We start from the raw sequence: 23,891 nt of genomic DNA, 5'->3' as shown, positions 1-23,891 counted from the left end.
CCACTTTCCATGCACCTCGCCTCATCTCTCCTCTACATGCCATATTCCCCATTTTCTCCTCCCTCTGTATGCAATCTGCTTACTACCCCCCTTCTCGTCTACATGCCATCCGTCCTCGTCCCCCCCCCCCAGTTTCTCCTCTACTTTCCGTTCACCTCGCCTCTTCTCTCCTCTACATGCCGTATGCCCCATTTTCTCCCCTACATGCCATCTGCTCCATCTCCCCTCTGTATGCAATCTGCTTACTACCCCCATTCTCCTCTACTTGCCGTACGCCCCATTTTTTTCCTCCACATGCCATCAACTACCTCTACCCTCTGAATGCAATCTGCTCTCTACCTCCTATACATGCCATCTGCCTTCTCTTTCATCTACTCTCCATTAACCACCTGGTCCCTCTGCTCAACATGCCATCAAAGAATTCAGGGGATGAAGGTGGGTTCCTCCCCATAACTGGAAAGGTCTTCTTGTACCTAATAATAAAACTGAGCTCCTAAAGTTGACCCTTATGGGAACCCTTTAGCTGAGGCTACCCAGGCAGTGAGTCATACGGGTGCCTTGGGATCACTCTAGCTTATTCACATGCTAGTTTGTCCAAGGAGGACAACTTACAGCTTCTAATGCCCCAATGCCCAAACAGCAGCGCAGCTTATGACATCACAAGTCTCCTCTATGTAGCTAGTCGCAATTATCTTCAAAAAGGTGAGATGTTGGGCAAATCCAGATAAAGAATCATTGTAAACCATGGGATTCATAGTGTTCATTCTAGCATCCTGCACCTTCTAAAACACCTGCAGTTCCTCTTCCCTGCCTGCGGTGTCACTCTCTGCTGTGGTGCAGGTCTTGACTGCAAATCAGTGCTGAGATACAGACCACATTGTGCTAGAAGAGGAACTGCACAGGTTTTGGTTACTGAGGAAACCTTTCCTGCGGCTTATTAAATAAAGCTGTTAAACAATGTATTTATTAAAATTTTGCCCTAATCCACATATTCTACACAAGTAATTTTTGTATATTTTTTTACAAGTTTTCCCAATGTTTACTTGGTGTACTATGAATGCATACCCTCCAATTGTACCTTTTTTGGCTAGTACAGGCCCTAAAAGGGCTTTGTACTGATATTCTGGGTCTCTGACTCTCCATTGAACGCATAGGAAAGCGAGTGTGGCCACGCCCCATTTACCTATGGCCATGCCCCCTTTATGATTTTATACCGGTTTCTGCCCATCAGATGTCGGAGGGTATATGAATGGGAGTAGTAACTTTCCCACGCATATACATTTTTACTGTTGATGGTCACATATTTCCAAACAGAGAAGATTTAACCCCAAAAAACTGAAAAAAAAACAAAAAACAGTCAACCAGTGTCATGTTGACATTTGGACCCCCTTGACATTTATCAGTAATGTATATAATGTCATAGTAACAGGCAGGGAGCCCTCTACCAGCACGTTGGAGAAAGAACAGGCACTGATGGGGGAGGGTCACCCTCTGTACACCTATGTTATCCCCAGTGTGCCTGCAGTACATGCCGGATCTGTGAGATCATTCGATTCAGAATCATCTATATACTGTAACCGCTGATTTGTCATCGAGATTTATCATGCGCTACAAGTCTTGAATCTGCTCTGTATGATCAATCGCGCTTCAGCCAATCAGCTCCTAACTGTCATTTTTCAAACACATGTCCTCCATATTGAGTTGTAAAGCGCCTGTGTAGGCAGCCACTATCAGCAACACTCTCCGTGACATGCCTGTTAGACGGACCACCGCTGTGCGTCTGTGAAGCCCCCTCCTAGTGACGCCCAACATTTTCTCAGTACACTCCCCAGCGCCTGTGCATACATTCTGGGCAACGCAGGTGCCGTTGGAGGTTTTAAGGGTATGCGTGCTGGCGCGCTGGCAAGGAAACGCTCGTGGATAGTGGCGTTCCGTGCGGCTGAGAGTCAGGTTCCATATGTTCATCCGCCCAGACTTGTACAATACCATCACATATAACATCACATGTGCAAACTGTGCCAATCACAGGTGATAATTGTTATTTCATGTTTGGCCAGCAGAGGTCGCCCTAGCTGTGTGTGCCCATTGTGCATTGCTGCCATATAAAACTCAGTGGGCCGACATATACAAAAGGTTGACATATAGACATTGGGTAAAGTCAACATGATTATGGTCAACGTATGTTTTAGGTGAAATCATGTATGTTTCATTATAGGTGACCGCCGTCAGTGGAATTGTGCACCGCTGCTGCTGCATGCGCTATAGGTTATTATTCTCAATCGTAGTCCCCTTGGATTTGAAAATGTGCACCCCCCCCCCTAAAAAACATGTCGACCTTCTGTGTATAGAATATTGTCGTCAACCTTTCATCTATCAGTCTTTTGTACATGACGGCCTAAAGCATGTGATCATATGGTGCCAACGTATTGCCTCTATTGGAACCTGTTCTATGGGAATCATTTCTGATGATATAAATATTGCTTTACAGGTGCACTACAGCTCCCAGGAATCCCTGCCCAATTTTAAGGGCGGTCGGTACAGGATAATTCTTGGAGAACAAGTGTCAGCACGGCCTGCTAGCCAAACCAAAAAAAAAAGCACATGATTTGGAAATTGCATCTAAAAAAACTGTACTCTTTACCTAGCACGGCGCCCACGATCTTGATCGTGGGCATCGTGAGGTAAAAAATCGGGTCGGTCGCGTCGTATGCGGGCTAAAGATGCCCGGACGCGACGCGACCGACGCGATGTCCACGATTTCCCATTGAAAACCATGTTAAACATGGAGATCGCGTCGGTCGCGTCGCGGCCGGCCATAAATGTGCACACGATGGCCGCGACGCGATGCCCACGATTTGCCATAGGAATCAATGTTAAAAGGCCCGATGGACACGATTTTCATGTTAAATGGCTGAATGGACCCGATTTAACCATAGGAAACAATGTTAAATGGGCCTTAGAGCCCAAATACTTACCCTGAACTCTGAAATGCCCCCCCCAATTGTTTACGCCACCCCACGATCAACGTCAACCCGAAGCGTGGCGAGCGCAGCGAGCCCGCGTCCTCCGACCTTTTCATACCCCCACTATCCACGTCGGCGTGGAGTTGAGAATAGAATAGTGTGGCGAGCGCAGCGAGCCACCGAGCCCGAAGCGTGGCGAGCGCACGCGGATACCTTCACAGGTAAACGCGTCCCTTCGCGGGCTTCACAGGTGTCCGCGTCGCCATGGACACCTGTGAAGCCCGCGAGGGGACGCGTATAGCTGTGAAGGTATCCGCGTCCCCTCGCGTGGCTCGCTGCGCTCGCCACGCTTCGGGCTCGGTGGCTCGCTGCGCTCGCCACACTATTCTATTCTCAACTCCACGCCGACGTGGATAGTGGGGGTATGAAAAGGTCGGAGGACGCGGTTGACGTTGATCGTGGGGTGGCGTAAACAATTGGGGGGGCCATTTCAGAGTTCAGGGTAAGTATTTGGGCTCTAAGGCCCATTTAACATTGTTTCCTATGGCCACATCGGGTCCATTGAGGCATTTAACAGTAAAATCGCGTCGGTCGGGCCATTTAACATTGATTGCTATGGGAAATCGGGTGCATCGCGTCGCGGGCATCGCGGGTACATTTATGGCCGGCCGCGACGCGACCGACGCGATTTCCATGTTTAACATGGGTTTCAATGGGAAATCGCGGGCATCGCGTCGGTCGCGTCGCGGCCAGACATAAATGTACCCGCGATGCCCGCGATGGGCGCCGTGATAGGTAAAGAGTACCAGAAAAACTTCTGGAGACTCCTCGTTTAAGCACGAGGCAGTTCTGTGGCATACAAGGGACATGAGTGGGATCTGTGGCATATAAGGGGCATGAGTGGGATCTGTGGCATATAAGGGGAATGAGTGGGATCTGTGGCATATAAAGAGGCATGAGTGGATTCTGAGGCATAGAAAGAGGCAGGAGGGGGCTCTGAGGCATGTAAGTGGCATGAGTGGATTCTGAGGCATATAAAGAGGCATGAGTGGGATCTGAGGCATATAAGGGACATGAGTGGGATCTGAGGCATATAAGGGACATGAGTGGGATCTGAGTCATATAAGGGACATGAGTGGATTCTGAGGCATATAAAGAGGCAGGAGGGGGCTCTGAGGCATGTAATGGGAATGAATAGGTTCTGAGGCATAAGGGGGCTTTGGGGCATGTAAGTGGCACGAGAGGTCTCCGAGGCATAAAATTGGGCATGAGGGGGCTCTGAGGCATAACATTGGGCATGAGGGGGCTCTGAGGCATAACATTGGGCATGAGGGGGCTCTGAGGCATAAAATGGGGCATGAGCCACCTCCTATGGTAATACCCTATGGCTTACATCACTACTGTATCTGTATTTCTCTGTACCCAATGATACAGATCGCAGTGGCTGCAGGCAGCGGGCACCTCTCTACCATGCTCACAATATACAAAACATTGTTATAAAATGTTATAGATTCTTTTTTAGATTTAATTAGTATATAATAATTTGATCTCCCCATACATTAGATCCCACGGGAGAGGCCGCAAGTAACCACTGCACCCCAATTATATCAACGGCAGAATGTCTTACAAATTTGAAGATGTTGTTAATTATATGTAAGAGCAGATGAAAGCAGCTTTCAGAAGCCAAACGCGTTCCTTCCGCACTCCACATAACTCCATGATCTAATTACTGCATGAGTAATCTCTTATATATTTAGCCAGATCTGTCACTCATCCCCTGTGTATATAACGTTCCCGCCCAGTAGGATACACAAATCCCCCCCCCAGGGAAAAGTGTTCTATGTGTATAACGTTCTACACACCCCACCCCCTTGACATCACCTCCCCCCGCCCAGCCAGGGCTACAGTACACGCCCACCATCCACCATTACTCCACAGCTACCATCCACCATTACTCCAGCTCCCCCCCCCCCCTCTCCCCCCCTCTCCCCCTCTGCCAGCAAACCATGCCCATATAAAAAAAAAAACTCTGCGTTCGGCTGGCACCCCGTATGGCCGCCAGTCTTGCACCGCATTGTATCCTGCCCCAGGTGGTAAAGACCATGGTTACTAACAGTGCTAAAAGGTAGAAATTCACATTATTGAGCGCCAGCCGTTTGCAGGAAACGAGAAGTTATCTGTACGTCGACTGTTTGTATATTGTTGTTACTGATTTATAAACACGTTTTATGATATGCCGTATATGATAATTGGTGTTCCAGCCAATCAGCACGCAGCTGTCGTTTCCAGCACATGACTTCTCACCATTTATCATAGAGTTATATAGTTTATTGTGTACAATAAAGCTTGTTTATAAATTAGACCTAGTTGATCATACTTTGGGATCTCCTGTGATGATACAAACACTTATGCTGATCTCTCTGATTTGTTCCTATTGCTGCAGGCTGTCAGCGACCAATAGGACTGTCCAGCGGTAAAGCCAAAGTGTGCGGTTACAGCGGCTGGTATTATTGCAGCACGTGCCACGTGGACGACGGATCTGTTATACCCGCTCGTCTCGTTCACAACTGGGACACGTCTAAGCACAAGGTAAGGCCATCTCTAGTTACCATAGCGACCAAGTAACTAATAAATGCTGATTATTCCTGTGACCTTTCCTCAGACCTCAGCGGATACCAGCACCACTTATTGGTAGTGATGTAGGTGCGGGTGGTTTATATCAAAAGATACATATATAGGCACACAGTAGCGGATGGTTCCAACTATGAACAAACGTGTACTTAACCAGTGATGTTGGTTTATTGATAGCTGGTGGAGCCGTACTCACTGTTACATGCTCGGGTGATGAAGTGTAGCTTGAGGGGGGCGGGGTTTCAGACAGCTCATGAGCCGGTTAGTGAGTGATGCAAACAGGTGCAGGAATTAACCTCTCATTCTACTGTCCCAGTGTAGGAGCTGGCATGGCAGACACCCAGTCTCCGGGGCAGCCCAGGATCTTCATTACGTCCGGGTGGACAAAACCCGGGGTCGAGTAGCGAGGTCACACCCCTTCCTGTCAAGCCACGCCCCTTACCACAAAGCCACACCCCTTATAGCAGTACACACACATGGAGTTTTACACCTGCACTGGGTGACACCTCAGCCTGTACATGCTCATTAGTGATCTCAGCAGCCATCTTGGAATACGGCATGAATCCTCCCTAGAGAACAGAAAGACTGAGGACTGCACATTAGTACAATTCTCCTTCGACACCACTGACATTGGAGCATTAATGTACAGGCTGAACAATAGCTTTAATCAGAACGCCATCTTATTTATATGGTTATCATAAATCCCTCATGTCAACCTTTTCCATGTCGACCTTTTTGCCACCATTGACCTTTTCCCAGTGTTGACATTGACACCCAATAAACGTTTAAAAAAAAACATCATGTCGACCTTTTTAATGAGTTGACTTCTTCCCACGTTGATCATTTTGCCTGTGTTGACCTTTGGCCACCGTTGACCGGTCCTGTGCATGCTGACCCAGTGACTGATGACCTAGTATTGTCTGTGAGCCGATCCACGCCCCATTAATACGTCCCTGTAAGAACTCCGCATAAGTGCACTTATTAGTTGACGTGTGTGTCGGCGCAGTATGGCCGGCCTGGATTTTATCTCTCTGGAAATAAAATGCATTGATTTTTGTGAAGTTTTCAATGCACTTTGCTGCCTTAATTAGGGGTTATTTGTGAGCAAGCTGAACTCCCGCACAATCCCTCCGAACAAGATATTTAAAATCGTAGAAAAAAGAAAGAAAAAAAACCCTTTCTGCTACAATTTGCCTTCCCGAAATAGCACAATTTAGCTCTGTCTCGGTGTAAACACGGACTGAAGGGCCTCGAAGCCTAATGGCATTGCTCAATATATCATCCTCCATCATTCTACTCTCAAGTGCCATACACCCCCCCCCCCCCCATTTACATTAGCGCCGGCTATTTCATCTTCCTCCTGCTCCGTTCCACCTAATACATAATAGAAGCTAAATTAGCTCAGCGCTTTCTGGTAATTAATCCGTCCTTAACGCAGTTTCCCTGAGTGCTCTGTGTCCTTTCTGTTCTGTCATACGCAACCATTCTTGTCTCCAGCAACTAGAATCTCATTTGGTAAAACCGCGTATTGTGGCATTGTCCGTATAGATTCATCCTATACATCAAGGGGTTAAATTCAGCAATGGCGCGGCTGTTCCCAGTGGCCGCCCCCCCGGCGATAACACACTGAAGCTTAATACAGGCGGGTTTGGTTCATTAGGTCAACAGCGTCTAGGTTAAACTCAAAACGTGTACAAGGTCGATACTGGAAATGGGTTGACACAAAGAAAAGTGTGAAAAGATCAACACATGATGAGGTCACCATGTGGGAGTTTTTTAGGTTTTAGGGTGTCCCTATTTATCCCGTAGCACATCTAATTCATTTAGATTTATTAAGTCTGTTGAAGTGATAAAGTGTCCGGTGATAACGCAGCAGCCAATCGGCTCCAACGGTCATTTTTGAAAAACAGCCTGTAACATGGCAGCTAGGAGCTGATAGGCTAATAGTTTATCCTTCTCCACTTCCAGGCTTAGTACATCTGGCCCTCAGAATGCCCAACGGAACCCCTCGGCCCGGTCCATGTACTCTGCGGCTGACGATGCAGACCCTGGGGGGTTTCAGTTGCCCCATTTGTACCTGTCAATCTTTTATCCATTGACCTTTAACACTGTCAACCTAAGGCACGTTGACTGAATGTAGACCTATAGATTGCAGCCCCTCCCACTTCTCCAGGTTTGCGAAGGGGTGTGGGTGTACCACCATTCGCAAGGCGGGTTCTGGTTTGACTCTCAAAGATGCGAATTCGCGCCTGAGCGAGTCAATCAGAATAAGGGCCTATAAGTGACCTGCCTATGATCCAGTATCAGTGCTCGGCGATCAGCCTCTTTTCAGAAGCTGCTATTATGTCCTGTGTATTATAAGGCAGGTGCGCTGGGTAATATAACTTCCCGGCTGGCGGATTAACCAGGGTATTTAATGAGCATAAAAGAAACAAAGGCAGGCCTCAGATTTCAGGGGGGGGCGAGCGTGCGCACTACAGCACCAGTGACCTCTCCTTGTATTGGTTTTACAGGTATCCAAGCAGGCCAAGGAGTTCCTGGAGTATGTGCACGAAGAGCCACTCATCGATCTGCAGCAGAAGAACCCTCTGCTCTACCGGCATGTAGACGCCCTGGCGCAAGTCGTGCGGCTCAGACAGCAGCTTAAGTCACTGCGGGCTTACCTGTTCAGCTGCCGGGCGGTAGTGGCAGAGGACCTACGTAGGAGGTGGGTGGTCAGTGTCGGGCCCCATGAATGAGAGGGCCCCCGTAACAGACTCTAGCAAATCCTTTATCCCTTAGGAATGGCAGTTTCCACATGACGTAGTATCGGGGGGACCGGCGCTGCGCAGAGCCGCTGTCCCAGCTTCTTGATTTAGGTCGACATTGACAAAACGTCAACATAAGCAAAAGTGTCAGCATAAAAATGGTCGACGAAGAAAAAAGGTTGACTGATTTTTTTATTTTTTTTTAAAAAGGACTTTCTTGCTTTTACGATCCAAGTGGGCATAGATTATAGTGACTTATTTGGTGTCCATGCCGGCAGATGTCGACACAGACACCAAAAAAGTGACGGTACTTGTTTCCTAGCACGGCCACAACGATCATGATCGTGGGCATCGTGAGGAAAAATCGTGGGCATCGCGGCCATCGCAAGCACTAAAAAATCGGGTGCGATGGTCGCGACGCGATGCCCGCGATTTCCCCATAGGGAACAATGTTAAATGCCTCAATTTAGCCGCGATGCCCCCGATTTCCCATAGGAAACAATGTTAAATGGGTCAATTTACCCAAATCATCATATTGAACAATGTTAAATGGGCCATAAACCCCCCAAAACACCCCTGAACAGTGAAATGTCCCCCCAAAAGTATTTTACGCCACCCCACGATCAACGCGAACCCGAAGCGTGGCGAGCGCAGCGAGCCTGCGAGGGGCGGCGGTACGCGTCCTCCGACCTTTTCATACCCCCACTATCCACGTCGGCGTGGAGTTGAGAATAGAATAGTGTGGCGAGTGCAGCGAGCCACCGAGTCCGAAGCGTGGCGAGCGGACGCGGATACCTGTGAAGCCCACGAAGGGACGCGTTTACCTGTGAAGGTATCCGCATCCCCTCGCGGGGCTCGCTGCGCTCGCCACACTATTCTATTCTCAACTCCATGCCGACGTGGATAGTGGGGGTATGAAAAGGTCGTAGGACGCGTACCGCCGCCCCTCGTGGGCTCGCTGCGCTCGCCACGCTTCGGGTTCGTGTTGATCGTGGGGTGGCGTAAAGTACTTTTGGGGGGACATTTCACTGTTCTGGGGTGTTTTTGGGGCTTTCTGGCCCATTTACCATTGTTCCCTATGATGATTTGGTGAAATTGAGGCATTTAACATTGTTCCCTATGAGAAATCGGGGGCATCGCGTCTGGACCATTTAAGGCTTTTTTAGCCGCATACGACGCGACCGACGCGATTTTGACTATTTTCAATGCATTTCAATGGGAAAATCGGGGGCATCGCGTCGGTCGCGTCGTATACCACTAAAAATTACACACGATGCCCGCGATTGTGGCCGTGCTAGGAAACAAGTACCAAAGTGACTTTTTGGGACCAGTAAATTGCGCTACAGTTATTACAATTGCTTAGTTATTAAGCTTTCCAACTTTTATGAGCATCTGTTATATTCGCTGTGCGCATAGGACGCCAGCGAGACCCTCATTATCTGCTGCATATTACACTGGTGACAGAAGCGCTTCTTGGTCTGGGTGTGAGCATGCTCCTGTTTGCTGGAGAGGGATCCCGAGATCCCTCCCCAGAGCTTTATCGCTAGTTACTTCACTGCCCGACCACCGGTTGGGCAGATCGTAGGCGCAGTGTCCCGTGTCCTCACCTCTGTCCTAGCCACGTGTATCGCACACAGACTAACCCCACCGCTCGCTATACACATACAAATATCCGCTCATGTGCGCTCCTGAGCACCTGGCCTGCAGCAAGACCTTGGCATTGCCAGGCTGTCGCACTTTCCCCTGGAGGCCAGGAGGAGGTGTGGAAAAAACGTCAGCATGGTCAAAAGGTCGACACAAGTAAAAGGTTGACATGAGTTCATTTTAACAATTTTTTGTTTAAATCGACTATTTCATACTTCACCCTCCCAGTGGGCATAGAGGGGGGATATAGAAGTTGCTGAGCGCAGAGAGTTCCACACCAAAAACCATAATAATTTCTGTTTACCTTTTTCCATGTCGATCATTTATTTGTCAAACTTTTGCTTGTGTCGACCGTCTGCCATGATGACCTAAATTATTTCGATCCTTTTCATATGTCCACCTTTGGCCTGTTGACGTGCAACCTAGACACTGTGGACTGATGACGCATACACACCCCAAGAACATATATAAGACAGTATTGCTATTAGGCTGAGGGTAACTAACATACAGCCAAATAGTTACAACATCTAGCCTCTGGATCTATACGGTACTCCGCGCTCCGGATCTATACGGTACACCGTGCTCCTGCCTGCCTCTGTGTGCGCGAGACTCCGTAAGCCTCTGGATCTATACGGTACTCCGCGCTCCTGCCTGCCTCTGTGTGCGCGAGGCTCCGTAAGCCTCTGGATCTATACGGTACGCCGTGCTCCTGCCTGCCTCTGTGTGCGCGAGACTCCGTAAGCCTCTGGATCTATACGGTACTCCGCGCTCCTGCCTGCCTCTGTGTGCGCGAGGCTCCGTAAGCCTCTGGATCTATACGGTACGCCGCGCTCCTGCCTGCCTCTGTGTGCGCGAGGCTCCGTAAGCCTCTGGATCTATACGGTACTCCGCGCTCCTGCCTCTGTGTGCGCAAGGCTCTGTAAGCCTCTGGATCTATACTGTACGCCGCGCTCCTGCCTGCCTCTGTGTGCGCGAGGCTCCGTAAGCCTCTGGATCTATACGGTACTCCGCCCTCCTGCCTGCCTCTGTGTGCGCGAGGCTCCGTAAGCCTCTGGATCTATACGGTACGCCGCGCTCCTGCCTGCCTCTGTGTGCGCGAGGCTCCGTAAGCCTCTGGATCTATACGGTACGCCGCGCTCCTGCCTGCCTCTGTGTGAGCGAGGCTCCGTAAGCCTCTGGATCTATACGGTACGCCGCGCTCCTGCCTGCCTCTGTGTGCGCGAGGCTCCGTAAGCCTCTGGATCTATACAGTACTCCGCGCTCCTGCCTGCCTCTGTGTGCGCGAGGCTCTGTAAGCCTCTGGATGTATACGGTACTCCGCGCTCCTGCCTGCCCCTGTGTGCGCAAGGCTCCGTAAGCCTCCGGATCTATACGGTACTCCGCGCTCCTGCCTGCCTCTGTGTGCACGAGGCTCCGTAAGCCTCCGGATCTATACGGTACTCCGCGCTCCTGCCTGCCTCTGTGTGCGCGAGGCTCTGTGAGCCTCTGGATCTATACGGTACTCCGCGCTCCTGCCTGCCTCTGTGTGCACGAGGCTCCGTAAGCCTCCGGATCTATACGGTACTCCGCGCTCCTGCCTGCCTCTGTGTGCGCGAGGCTCTGTGAGCCTCTGGATCTATATGGTACTCCGCGCTCCTGCCTGCCTCTGTGTGCGCGAGGCTCTGTAAGCCTCTGGATCTATACGGTACGCCGCACTTCTGCCTGCCTCTGTGTGCGCAAGGTTCCGTAAGCCTCTGTATGTATACGGTACTCCGCGCTCCTGCCTGCCGCTGTGTGCGTGAGGCTCCGTAAGCCTCTGTATGTATACGGTACTCCGCGCTCCTGCCTGCATCTGTGTGCGCGAGGCTCCGTAAGCCTCTGGATCTATATGGTACTCCGCGCTCCTGCCTGCCTCTGTGTGCGCAAGGCTCCGTAAGCCTCTTGATCTATACGGTACGCCGCGCTCCTGCCTGCCTCTGTGTGCGCGAGGCCCCGTAAGCCTCTGGATCTATACGGTACGCCGCGCTCCTGCCTGCCCCTGTGTGCGCGAGGCTCCGTAAGCTGGCCTACTTTCTCCGTATAATTAATGTCACATTATTGACTGTTTGTATGAAGTAATATTATGAAAGCCTTTATAGGATCCCACTCGAGATCTCGGCGTCTGAATAGAGAGAATAGAATCATCTCTGCCTTTGTGGTGCTTTTCGTCACAGTCGGCAACGCTGACATGAAGGGTGTTCCCGGTGTATAGGAACAGGTGCCGGACGTCACAGATGTAAATGATAGGATCTCTGGGCCCTATGTATTATTATATTGTACTGTGACGCTGGGGAGCTTGTAAAGATGATGGTTTTCCCATGTGAGCTGACAGCAGGGAATGTAAATGCCTGGTGGGGGCTTAGTTTAGTCTTGTCTCCCCTCGCCGTCCGCACTCCTCGCCTGTGTCTGACGGTCTGCATGACCAATGGAAGCCCGATGACAACGTTATAAACAACCCAGAAGCCTCTGTTAATATTGCTGTCGAGGGACTGAAAGGCGAAGTGATTAATGATATTGGGACACTTGTGCGCTTACTATTGTTATTTTCCTGCTCTCCTCCTTATTAGGAGAACTCTGCAGATTTATATGACATGTATCCTAATATATGCTCTTCAGTCGCCATTGCGCTGGGTACATTTAATGCACAGAATGATGTATGCTCCGCAGTTACAGTCGGCAAACGCGTCTTTATTGTGCATAAACCAATGTAATAAACGTACCTGTAATCTGATTATATATCGTATGATGGCTTTGGGAAACGAGTGACACCCATTGGAATCTGGAGCACCTAAACCCTCTATATATGACACTAATATATATCAACGACTATATGATGGAGTCCATTCAGTGAACGGATTTGCAAAACAGCCAACAAATCCACGCACTGGTGAATCAGGCCCTATGTACCCTGCAGGTTATATATTGCAATTTTTGCAGATGCACAAAACCATGCTGCGCCGCAGGTGGGGCAGATGTAACAGGTGCTGAGAGAGTTCAAATTGGGTGACGGGTGTTCAAATTTAAATTGCAGTGTAAGAATACAGAAGCCAATATTTACGCTGCACAGAAACAAAATAACCCACTCAAATCTAACTCACTACACCTGTTACATCTGCCCCAGCAGCAGTGCAGCATGGTTCGTCCATCTGCAGAAATTGCAGCCTTGCTAACAGATATGATTTTGGTATATGGTTTTCACGGCAGCGGTCTGGCTTCTAAGTAGCGATGAGTGTTTTGGCAGAGGTGTTATCTCCACCAGGAAGATGCTATTAGCGGCCCCACCGTGGTGTAAACTTAGTAGCAACTATTTGAGGCATGTAACTCAACTGGGACTGATTGAATTCCCAAAAAGCGTAAAAGCCTCGATAGTCTGCCCTCCTGAAACATCCCAGATGGCCCGGACTCCCTTAGGTAAAGAGCCAGGAATCTATATAATGGAAGGCGTATTTACAATATCCTCGGAGATAGGTATATTGGGGGAAGCCTGCTGTAAACATTCTAAATCACGGCTTTCCAACAAGAAGCCTCTCAGACAAGCGTCCACAACACGCCCCCCCCCCTGAGATAATGCGTCAGCCTTGTTCCCTACCAGCTGCTGCTGTCTCCAGCTATTGCCGAGGGCAGGGCAGGACTTTCCTTCACTGCCAGGGGTTATATACTGGCATACAGCGCTGCCACACAGATACATATGTAACTGACCGTCACTGCCAGGGGTTATATACTGCATACAGCGCTGCCGCACAGATACATATGTAACTTACCGTCACTGCCAGGGGTTATATACTGCATACAGCGCTGCCGCACAGATACATATGTAACTTACCGTCACTGCCAGGGGTTATATACTGCATACATCGCTGCCGCACAGATACATATGTAACTTACCTTCACTGCCAGGGGTTACATACGGCATACAGCGCTGCCACACAGATACACATGTAACTTACCTACACTGCCAGGGGTTATATACTGCATACAGCGCTGCCGCACAGATACATATGTAACTTACCTACACTGCCAGGGGTTATATACTGCATACAGCGCTGCCGCACAGATACATATGTAACTTACCTACACTGCCAGGGGTTATATACTGCATACAGCACTGCCGCACAGATACATATGTAACTTACCTACACTGCCAGGGGTTATATACTGCATACATCGCTGCCGCACAGATACATATGTAACTTACCGTCACTGCCAGGGGTTATATACTGCATATAGCGCTGCCGCATAGGTACATATGTAATTTACCTTCACTACCAGGGGTTATATACTGCATACATCGCTGCCGCACAGATACATATGTAACTTACCGTCACTGCCAGGGGTTACATACGGCATACAGTGCTGCCACACAGATACATATGTAACTTACCTTCACTGCCAGCGGTTATATACTGCATACAGCGCTGCCACACAGATACATATGTAACTTACCTTCACTGCCAGGGGTTATATACTGCATACAGCGCTGCCACACAGATACATATGTAACTTACCTACACTGCCAGGGGTTATATACTGCATACAGCGCTGCCGCACAGATACATATGTAACTTACCTTCACTGCCAGGGGTTATATACTGCATACAGCGCTGCCACACAGATACATATGTAACTTACCTACACTGCCAGGGGTTATATACTGCATACAGCGCTGCCACACAGATACATATGTAACTTACCGTCACTGCCAGGGGTTACATACGGCATACAGCGCTGCCACACAGATACATATGTAACTTACCTTCACTGCCAGGGGTTACATACGGCATACAGCGCTGCCACACAGATACATATGTAACTTACCTCCACTGCCAGGGGTTATATACTGCATACAGCGCTGCCACACAGATACATATGTAACTTACCTACACTGCCAGGGGTTATATACTGCATACAGCGCTGCCGCACAGATACATATGTAACTTACCTTTACTGCCAGGGGTTATATACTGCATACAGCGCTGCCGCACAGATACATATGTAACTTACCTTCACTGCCAGGGGTTATATACTGCATACAGCGCTGCCACACAGATACATATGTAACTTACCTTCACTGCCAGGGGTTATATACTGCATACAGCGCTGCCACACAGATACATATGTAACTTACCGTCACTGCCAGGGGTTATATACTGCATACAGCGCTGCCGCACAGATCCATATGTAACTTACCGTCACTGCCAGGGGTTATATACTGCATACAGCGCTGCCGCACAGATACATATGTAACTTACCATCACTGCCAGGGGTTATATACTGCATACAGCGCTGCCGCACAGATACATATGTAACTTATCTTCACTGCCCAGGGTTATATACGGCTTACAGCGCTGCCACACAGATACATATGTAACTTACCTTCACTGCCAGGGGTTATATACTGCATACAGCGCTGCCACACAGATACATATGTAACTTACCGTCACTGCCAGGGGTTATATACTGCATACATCGCTGCTGCACAGATACATATGTAACTTACCTTCACTGCCAGGGGTTATATACTGCATACAGCGCTGCCGCACAGATACATATGTAACTTACCATCACTGCCAGGGGTTATATACTGCATGCAGCACTGCCGCACAGATACATATGTAACTTACCATCACTGCCAGGGGTTATATACTGCATACAGCGCTGCCGCACAGATACATATGTAACTTACCTTCACTGCCAGGGGTTATATACTGCATACAGCGCTGCCGCATAGATACATATGTAACTTACCTTCACTGCCAGGGGTTATATACTGCATACAGCGCTGCCGCACAGATACATATGTAACTTACCTACACTGCCGGGGGTTATATACTGCATACAGCACTGCCGCACAGATACATATGTAACTTACCTTCACTGCCGGGGGTTATATACTGCATACAGCGCTGCCGCACAGATACATATGTAACTTACCTTCACTGCCAGGGGTTATATACTGCATACAGCGCTGCCACACAGATACATATGTAACTTACCGTCACTGCCAGGGGTTATATACTGCATACAGCGCTGCCGCACAGATACATATGTAACTTACCTTCACTGCCGGGGGTTATATACTGCATACAGCGCTGCCGCACAGATACATATGTAACTTACCTTCACTGCCGGGGGTTATATACTGCATACAGCGCTGCCGCACAGATACATATGTAACTTACCTTCACTGCCAGGGGTTATATACTGCATACAGCGCTGCCGCACAGATACATATGTAACTTACCTACACTGCCGGGGGTTATATACTGCATACAGCACTGCCGCACAGATACATATGTAACTTACCTTCACTGCCGGGGGTTATATACTGCATACAGCGCTGCCGCATAGATACATATGTAACTTACCTTCACTGCCAGGGGTTATATACTGCATACAGCGCTGCCGCACAGATACATATGTAACTTACCGTCACTGCCAGGGGTTACATACGGCATACAGCGCTGCCACACAGATACATATGTAACTTACCTACACTGCCAGGGGTTATATACTGCATACAGCACTGCCACACAGATACATATGTAACTTACCTTCACTGCCAGGGGTTATATACTGCATACAGCGCTGCCACACAGATACATATGTAACTTACCGTCACTGCCAGGGGTTATATACTGCATACAGCGCTGCCGCACAGATACATATGTAACTTACCTACACTGCCAGGGGTTATATACTGCATACATCGCTGCCACACAGATACATATGTAACTTACCGTCACTGCCAGGGGTTACATACGGCATACAGCGCTGCCACACAGATACATATGTAACTTACCTCCACTGCCAGGGGTTATATACTGCATGCAGCACTGCCGCACAGATACATATGTAACTTACCGTCACTGCCAGGGGTTATATACTGCATACAGCACTGCCACACAGATACATATGTAACTTACCGTCACTGCCAGGGGTTATATACTGCATACATCGCTGCCGCACAGATACATATGTAACTTACCTTCACTGCCAGGGGTTATATACTGCATACAGCGCTGCCACACAGATACATATGTAACTTACCTACACTGCCAGGGGTTATATACTGCATACAGCGCTGCCGCACAGATACATATGTAACTTACCTTCACTGCCAGGGGTTATATACTGCATACAGCGCTGCCGCACAGATACATATGTAACTTACCTTCACTGCCTCGGGTTATATACTGCATACAGCACTGCCACACAGATACATATGTAACTTACCTTCACTGCCCAGGGTTATATACGGCATACAGCGCTGCCGCACAGATACATATGTAACTTACCGTCACTGCCAGGGGTTACATACGGCATACAGCGCTGCCACACAGATACATATGTAACTTACCGTCACTGCCCGGGGTTATATACTGCATACAGCGTTGCCGCACAGATACATATGTAACTTACCTTCACTGCCAGGGGTTACATACGGCATACAGCGCTGCCACACAGATACATATGTAACTTACCTTTACTGCCAGGGGTTATATACTGCATACAGCGCTGCCACACAGATACATATGTAACTTACCATCACTGCCAGGGGTTATATCCTGCATACAGCGCTGCCGCACAGATACATATGTAATTTACCTTCACTGCCAGGGGTTATATACTGCATACAGCGCTGCCGCACAGATACATATGTAACTTACCTACACTGCCGGGGGTTATATACTGCATACAGCGCTGCCGCACAGATACATATGTAACTTACCTACACTGCCAGGGGTTATATACTGCATACAGCGCTGCCACACAGATACATATGTAACTCAAATTCACTGCCAGGGGTTATATACTGCTTACAGCGCTGCCACACAGATACATATGTAACTTACCTACACTGCCGGGGGTTATATACTGCATACAACGCTGCCGCACAGATACATATGTAACTTACCTTCACTGCCAGGGGTTACATACGGCATACAGCGCTGCCACACAGATACATATGTAACTTACCTACACTGCCAGGCATTATATACTGCATACAGCGCTGCCGCACAGATACATATGTAATTTACCTTCACTGCCAGGGGTTATATACTGCATACAGCGCTGCCGATCAGATACATATGTAACTTACCTACACTGCCAGGGGTTATATACTGCATACAGCGCTGCCGCACAGATACATATGTAACTTACCTTCACTGCCAGGGGTTACATACGGCATACAGCGCTGCCGCACAGATACATATGTAATTTACCTTCACTGCCAGGGGTTATATAATGCATACAGCGCTGCCGATCAGATACATATGTAACTTACCTACACTGCCAGGGGTTATATACTGCATACAGCGCTGCCGCACAGATACATATGTAACTTACCTTCACTGCCAGGGGTTATATACTGCATACAGCACTGCCGCACAGATACATATGTAACTTACCTTCACTGCCAGGGGTTACATACGGCATACAGCGCTGCCGCACAAGGATACTCATCGGCCTTGCACCAGGCCTTGATGTTCCCCCTCGCTGAGGTTTGGGAAATGCTCAGTTACTGGGTGATATGCACCAAACAAAATATCCCGTAAAAACCCTCTTTTCTGGGGTTTTCCGCCGGGGCTTCGCTGTGGGGTGGGGGTGGTGGTGGTGGTGGGGGGGTTATGCCAGTTTTAGATGGCATTAATTATAATAGCATATGTTAGTGCATATGCGATTATTAACAATGCGAATGCCGGCGATGTATGGCGCAGAATGTAGGAGAATCCCGCCCACTGTATGTATATAATGTGCCCACAAGCGTTACTTCATTCCCTTCCATCCACTAGGGCAGGGATGGGGAACCTTCGGCCCTACAGCTATTGTTGAACTACACATCCCAGCATGCTTTGCAACAGCATGGCTAATAGCAAAACTGTAGCAGGGCATGCTGGGATGTGTAGTTCAACAACAGCTGGAGGGCCAAAGGTGTGTGTCGACCCAATGACCCATTTAGGACAAGCAGCAAACTGGCATGAGTCCCACAACACCTACCCCTGAGCCCCCCCCCCCCTCCTCCTCCTCCTCTCCCCCCTTTCCATGCCCTTCTTATGGTTACATTTATGAAAGCTTCTAAAAAAAATAATAAAAAAACACGATGTTGCCCATAGCAACCGTCTGATTCTGTGTTTTTCCTGGATGCAGTAGAGAAATGATGCACAGAATGCGATGAGGAGCGTTAGTAAATGTCCCCCTTAGTGTCTCTGTGTATAAATAGTGATTTGTTACAGTGACAATAACCTGGACCTCGGGGGTGTCACAGAATGCCCGGCTCCGGTATCGTCATTGCTGCCACAAATCAGATTATGCCCCGATAAGTGCGGCTAAATCAGATCATGTGCTCGCAGATGCAGCCTGGGTATAATGGACGCGGGGGTCTGTGCTCAGATGGCGGCCCCTCTATGCGTCTGCTAGGCCGTCATGTGCAGATACTGATCTTACAGAGACATTGATGAATCACCACTTATCTCTGGCACAGTTACATAGAGACCCACAAGGACATCTACTGCTTATACACCAAAATCCAGGCTCAGACCTGGGATTCACCCCATGTACACTGCAGTGTATTTCTGGGTCGGCACCGTCCACACAGCACACGGGTGCCGCGTCTTGTAGTCCAGCGCCTGGAGATGACCTCATCTCCCAGCACATGTACACTGCAGTGTATTCCTGGGTCGGCACCGTTCACACTGCACACGGGTGCCGCGTCTTGTAGGCCAGCGCCTGGAGATGACATCATCTCCCAGCACATGTACACTGCAGTGTATTCCTGGGTCGGCACCGTCCACACTGCACATGGGTGCCGCGTCTTGTAGGCCAGCGCCTGGAGATGACATCATCTCCCAGCACATGTACACTGCAGTGTATTCCTGGGTCGGCACCGTTCACACTGCACACGGGTGCCGCGTCTTGTAGGCCAGCGCCTGGAGATGACATCATCTCCCAGCACATGTACACTGCAGTGTATTCCTGGGTCGGCATCGTTCACACTGCACACGGGTGCCGCATCTTGTAGGCCGGCGCCTGGAGATGACATCATCTCCCAGCACATGTACACTGCAGTGTATTCCTGGGTCGGCACCGTTCACACTGCACACGGGTGCCACGTCTTGTAGGCCGGTGCCTGGAGATGACATCATCTCCCAGCACTGGGAAATCCATTGGAGACCCTGCAGCGCCTAGCACTTGGGTAAGCTGCTGCTGGTTTACCCCCAGCCTCCGTCTGTGCGGTGAATGGACGCTGCGCTAATGCGTGCAACATCCATTCGCTTTCACCCCGGCACTGCTGCTGTCTGCATTGCAGGGCACGGTGTGAGACAGAAGTGGCGTGAACGCAGTTGTTCATCGCAGTGGGAGGTGGAATGGGGCGTGGCTTATTGTATGGTACGTGACTCCATAAAAGGGGTCTTCGCTGGGTTATGGGCGTGGCTGTGTGCTTGCGGTTATACAATGGCGCCATAGGTCACACGCACACCTGTAGGAGACAGCACTGGCATACAGATACAGGCTCGGTCGCACACAGATATACAAGTGTCGCATCACATTAATCCATGCTGTCGCGAAGCAGCTTTATCGGACACTTACGGTGCAAATTTGTGGTAAAAAGCAGCTTGGCGCAGATGACGCATTGAGGCTCGCTGCATGGGGACACATCAGTACAGTGGGACTGATTCTGGTTGGTACCATTTAGACACAAGAAAGCGGCTGCACAACACCGTACCACAAATATTGTGGGAAATAAACGCTTGCTGCCAGAGACGTAGTATTGAATCACCATCGGTCGCAGCCCTCACCCAGTCTTGCTAAAACAGTCCACTGCAAAGCCTTGGTCCAGGCAGTCTGTGCCAGCGCCAGAACCTGGTCACCCCCCTAGCGCGGCAGCATGTCATTTATTCAGGAAAGGTGTTGGTGTCGCCACCATTGAAGGGTTCCCCGATGGAGGGTGCCCAGTCTGTTATTGAGGGAGAGTTGTTTTATGTGATGTTGCCGGGTACGGCGCGGAGCAGCGTCTCAGCATACAGTTGTGTTTATTTATAGCAGTGGGCCGTATGTCGCGGCTAATAATGGCAAGCGGCTATGTCGATCAAATATATTGGTGAAAAAAGAGGAAAAAAACAGTATATTTGGTAAGTGTTGCAGAAGGTGAAATTCATGCCTATGTTCTATAAACATGGGACCCCCTTATAATATGGGCAAAAAAAGAGTACGGGGAGGTTTATAAACATTGCGGTACTTCTGTAGTTTCACGGCGCCAGCTACTTCCGGGTTCTACGCTCGCCACGAAATATGTCAAAAAAAAGTAACTTAACTCCATGCCAACATGGATAGTTCATACCCCCACTATCCATGTTGGCATGGAGTTGATTTTAAATAGCGTGGCGAACGTAGCGAGCCACCGAGCCCGCAGCGTGGGCGAGCGAGGTACAGAAGTACCAACATTTCTTTCCTTTGAAAAGGGAATGCAAAACCTGTGGTAGGGCTTGCTGGGACTTGTAGTTTCACAATGGCAGACGAACCACTGGTGGTCTGACCTTCTATATGGTTTTGTGTTCTTAATGTTCATGCTAGCACCCTGCCTCTTTCACAGCCCATGCAGTTCCTCTTCCCTGTGGTGCCCCTAGCACAGTGTTGGCTGTATGTCAGCACTGAAATGCAGACCAGACATGTGCTAGAAGCACCAGCAGAGAGCGACAACCCAGGCAGGGAAGAGGAACTGTGCGGGTTTTGAGAGATACAGGGCACATTAAGGATGCACTACAAGTGACATACTCTCTCCACGTAGCGGCTCCCATAGAGCTGGAGACCAAGGCTTGGTGTTCTCTGCCCTACTATAACCATGATGTGACTGCAGCCACCAGAATCTTCTCCACCAACATAAAATTGGTGCTTTTTTTCTCTTTTCAGAATTTTCCCCCGTGAATATCTGTTTCAGCAGATTCACCTGTACTCTCTGGCAGACCTGCAACAGGTATATTATTTATATTGTATTAATATACAGTAAATGAGGAACAGCTGTTGTGCCATGTCTATTGTAGGGGAGATACCTCATTAGGTTGACTTTATTGAGGTCGATATGCACTGGGTCAAGCAATGAAGATTGACACCTGTCTAACTTTTATCATTGTCTAATGCATGTCTAACTTTTGTCACTTCTAACTAATGCATGTCTAACTTTTGTCACTTCTAACTAATGCATGTCTAGCTTTTATCAGTGTCTAACTAATGCATGTCTAACTTTTGTCACTTCTAACTAATGCATGTCTAACTTTTGTCACTTCTAACTAATGCATGTCTAGCTTTTATCAGTGTCTAACTAATGCATGTCTAACTTTTGTCACTTCTAACTAATGCATGTCTAACTTTTATCATTGTCTAACAAATGCATGTCTAAATTTTGTCACTGTCTGACTAATGCATGTCTAACTTTTGTCACTGTCTAACTAATGCATGTCTAACTATTGTCACTGTCTAATGCATGTCTAACTATTGTCACTGTCTAACTAATGTCTAGCTTTTTGTCACTGTCTAATGCATGTCTAGCTTTAGTCATTGTCTAACTAATGCATGTCTAACTTTTGTCACTTCTAACTAATGCATGTCTTACTATTGTCATTGTCTAACTAATGCATGTCTAACTATTGTCACTGTCTAATGCATGTCTAACTATTGTCACTGTCTAACTAATTAATGTCTAGCTTTTTGTCACTGTCTAATGCATGTCTAGCTTTAGTCATTGTCTAACTAATGCATGTCTAACTTTTGTCACTTCTAACTAATGCATGTCTTACTATTGTCATTGTCTAACTAATGCATGTCTAACTTTTGTCAGTCTAACTAATGCATTTCTAACTTTTGGTATCGACCTATTGACTGTTTGACTAGACATTGTCTGTGAGTTATACCACACCCAGACGCCCTGCCTTGGGTAATCATTCTGAAATCGCTCATACAGTGGCAGTAATAGAAATTTTGTGCCCCTCCCCCTTACATTCATTATAATTTTGTTACCTACATTCTGGTTGTCAGGGGTTCCTCGTTCATTGCCAGGAGTTCCTTGTTCATTGCCTGGGGTTACATGCTGGTTGCCAGGGGATTTGTGCTAATTGTCTGGGCTTACATGGTCATTGCCAGGGGTTACATGCTTGCAAACCCTCCCGGAATCTGGCACTTATGGGTGACGCTATAACGGCTGCGCTTCCCTGACAGATGCAAGAGGTGCGGCGGACATTTTTGGGGGTCCTTTTTCAGCATATTGCGTGGAATCTGCAGAGACCCTGCACCCCCCACGACGCCGGGGTTCCCCGCTGTAGGTGGCGTTGTTACCTCAGTGCGCCAGGGACACCAAAATTAGTACTTTTGTCCTGCAGGAACAGGTGTGAAGAGCTTATAAGTCACAGACTAAGCAAAAAGATACGAGGCGGGAAACGTAGCACAGCAAATATGAAGTATTACTCCAGAATGTCGCCGTTCTCCTGTGAGACATTTATCCCCGATGAAATGTTTCTGTCTGCGAGTTCCTCGGCGTATAACCCCGCACCCGCCTCTCTCTGCGTATCCAGCACACAGCATGGTGCAGCATATAACCCCGCGCCCGCTTCTCTCCCTGCGTATCCAGCACACAGCATGGTGCAGCATATAATCCTGCACCCGCCTCTCTCCCTGCGTATCCAGCACACAGCATGGTGCAGCATATAACCCCGCGCCCGCCTCTCTCTGCGTATCCAGCACACAGCATGGTGCAGCATATAACCCCGCACCCGCCTCTCTCTGCGTATCCAGCACACAGCATGGTGCAGCATATAACCCCTGCGCCCGCCTCTCTCCCTGCGTATCCAGCACACAGCATGGTGCAGCATATAACCCCGCGCCCGCCTCTCTCCCT

At 48.9% G+C, this 23,891-nt stretch overlaps 1 protein-coding gene across 1 annotated transcript in view; it reads left to right on the top strand.

Moving 5' to 3' along the window:
* The window catches only part of PLEKHM3 (pleckstrin homology domain containing M3), a 94,290-nt gene that overhangs the window by 35,145 nt on the left and 35,254 nt on the right, over window positions 1-23,891 (top strand). Inside the window, exons 4-6 of the mRNA XM_083154226.1 lie at window positions 5,407-5,552; window positions 8,108-8,301; window positions 21,914-21,977. Coding sequence (XP_083010352.1) covers window positions 5,407-5,552; window positions 8,108-8,301; window positions 21,914-21,977 — 404 coding nt within the window. The remainder of the gene's footprint in view (window positions 1-5,406; window positions 5,553-8,107; window positions 8,302-21,913; window positions 21,978-23,891) is intronic.

The sequence above is a fragment of the Crinia signifera genome, chromosome 7, assembly GCF_055691185.1.
Source record: "Crinia signifera chromosome 7, ASM5569118v1, whole genome shotgun sequence".
NCBI classification, from domain to species: Eukaryota; Metazoa; Chordata; class Amphibia; order Anura; family Myobatrachidae; genus Crinia; species Crinia signifera.
The sequence above is the reverse complement of the archived record's forward strand: the minus strand, read 5'-3'. Positions and strand labels throughout refer to the sequence as shown.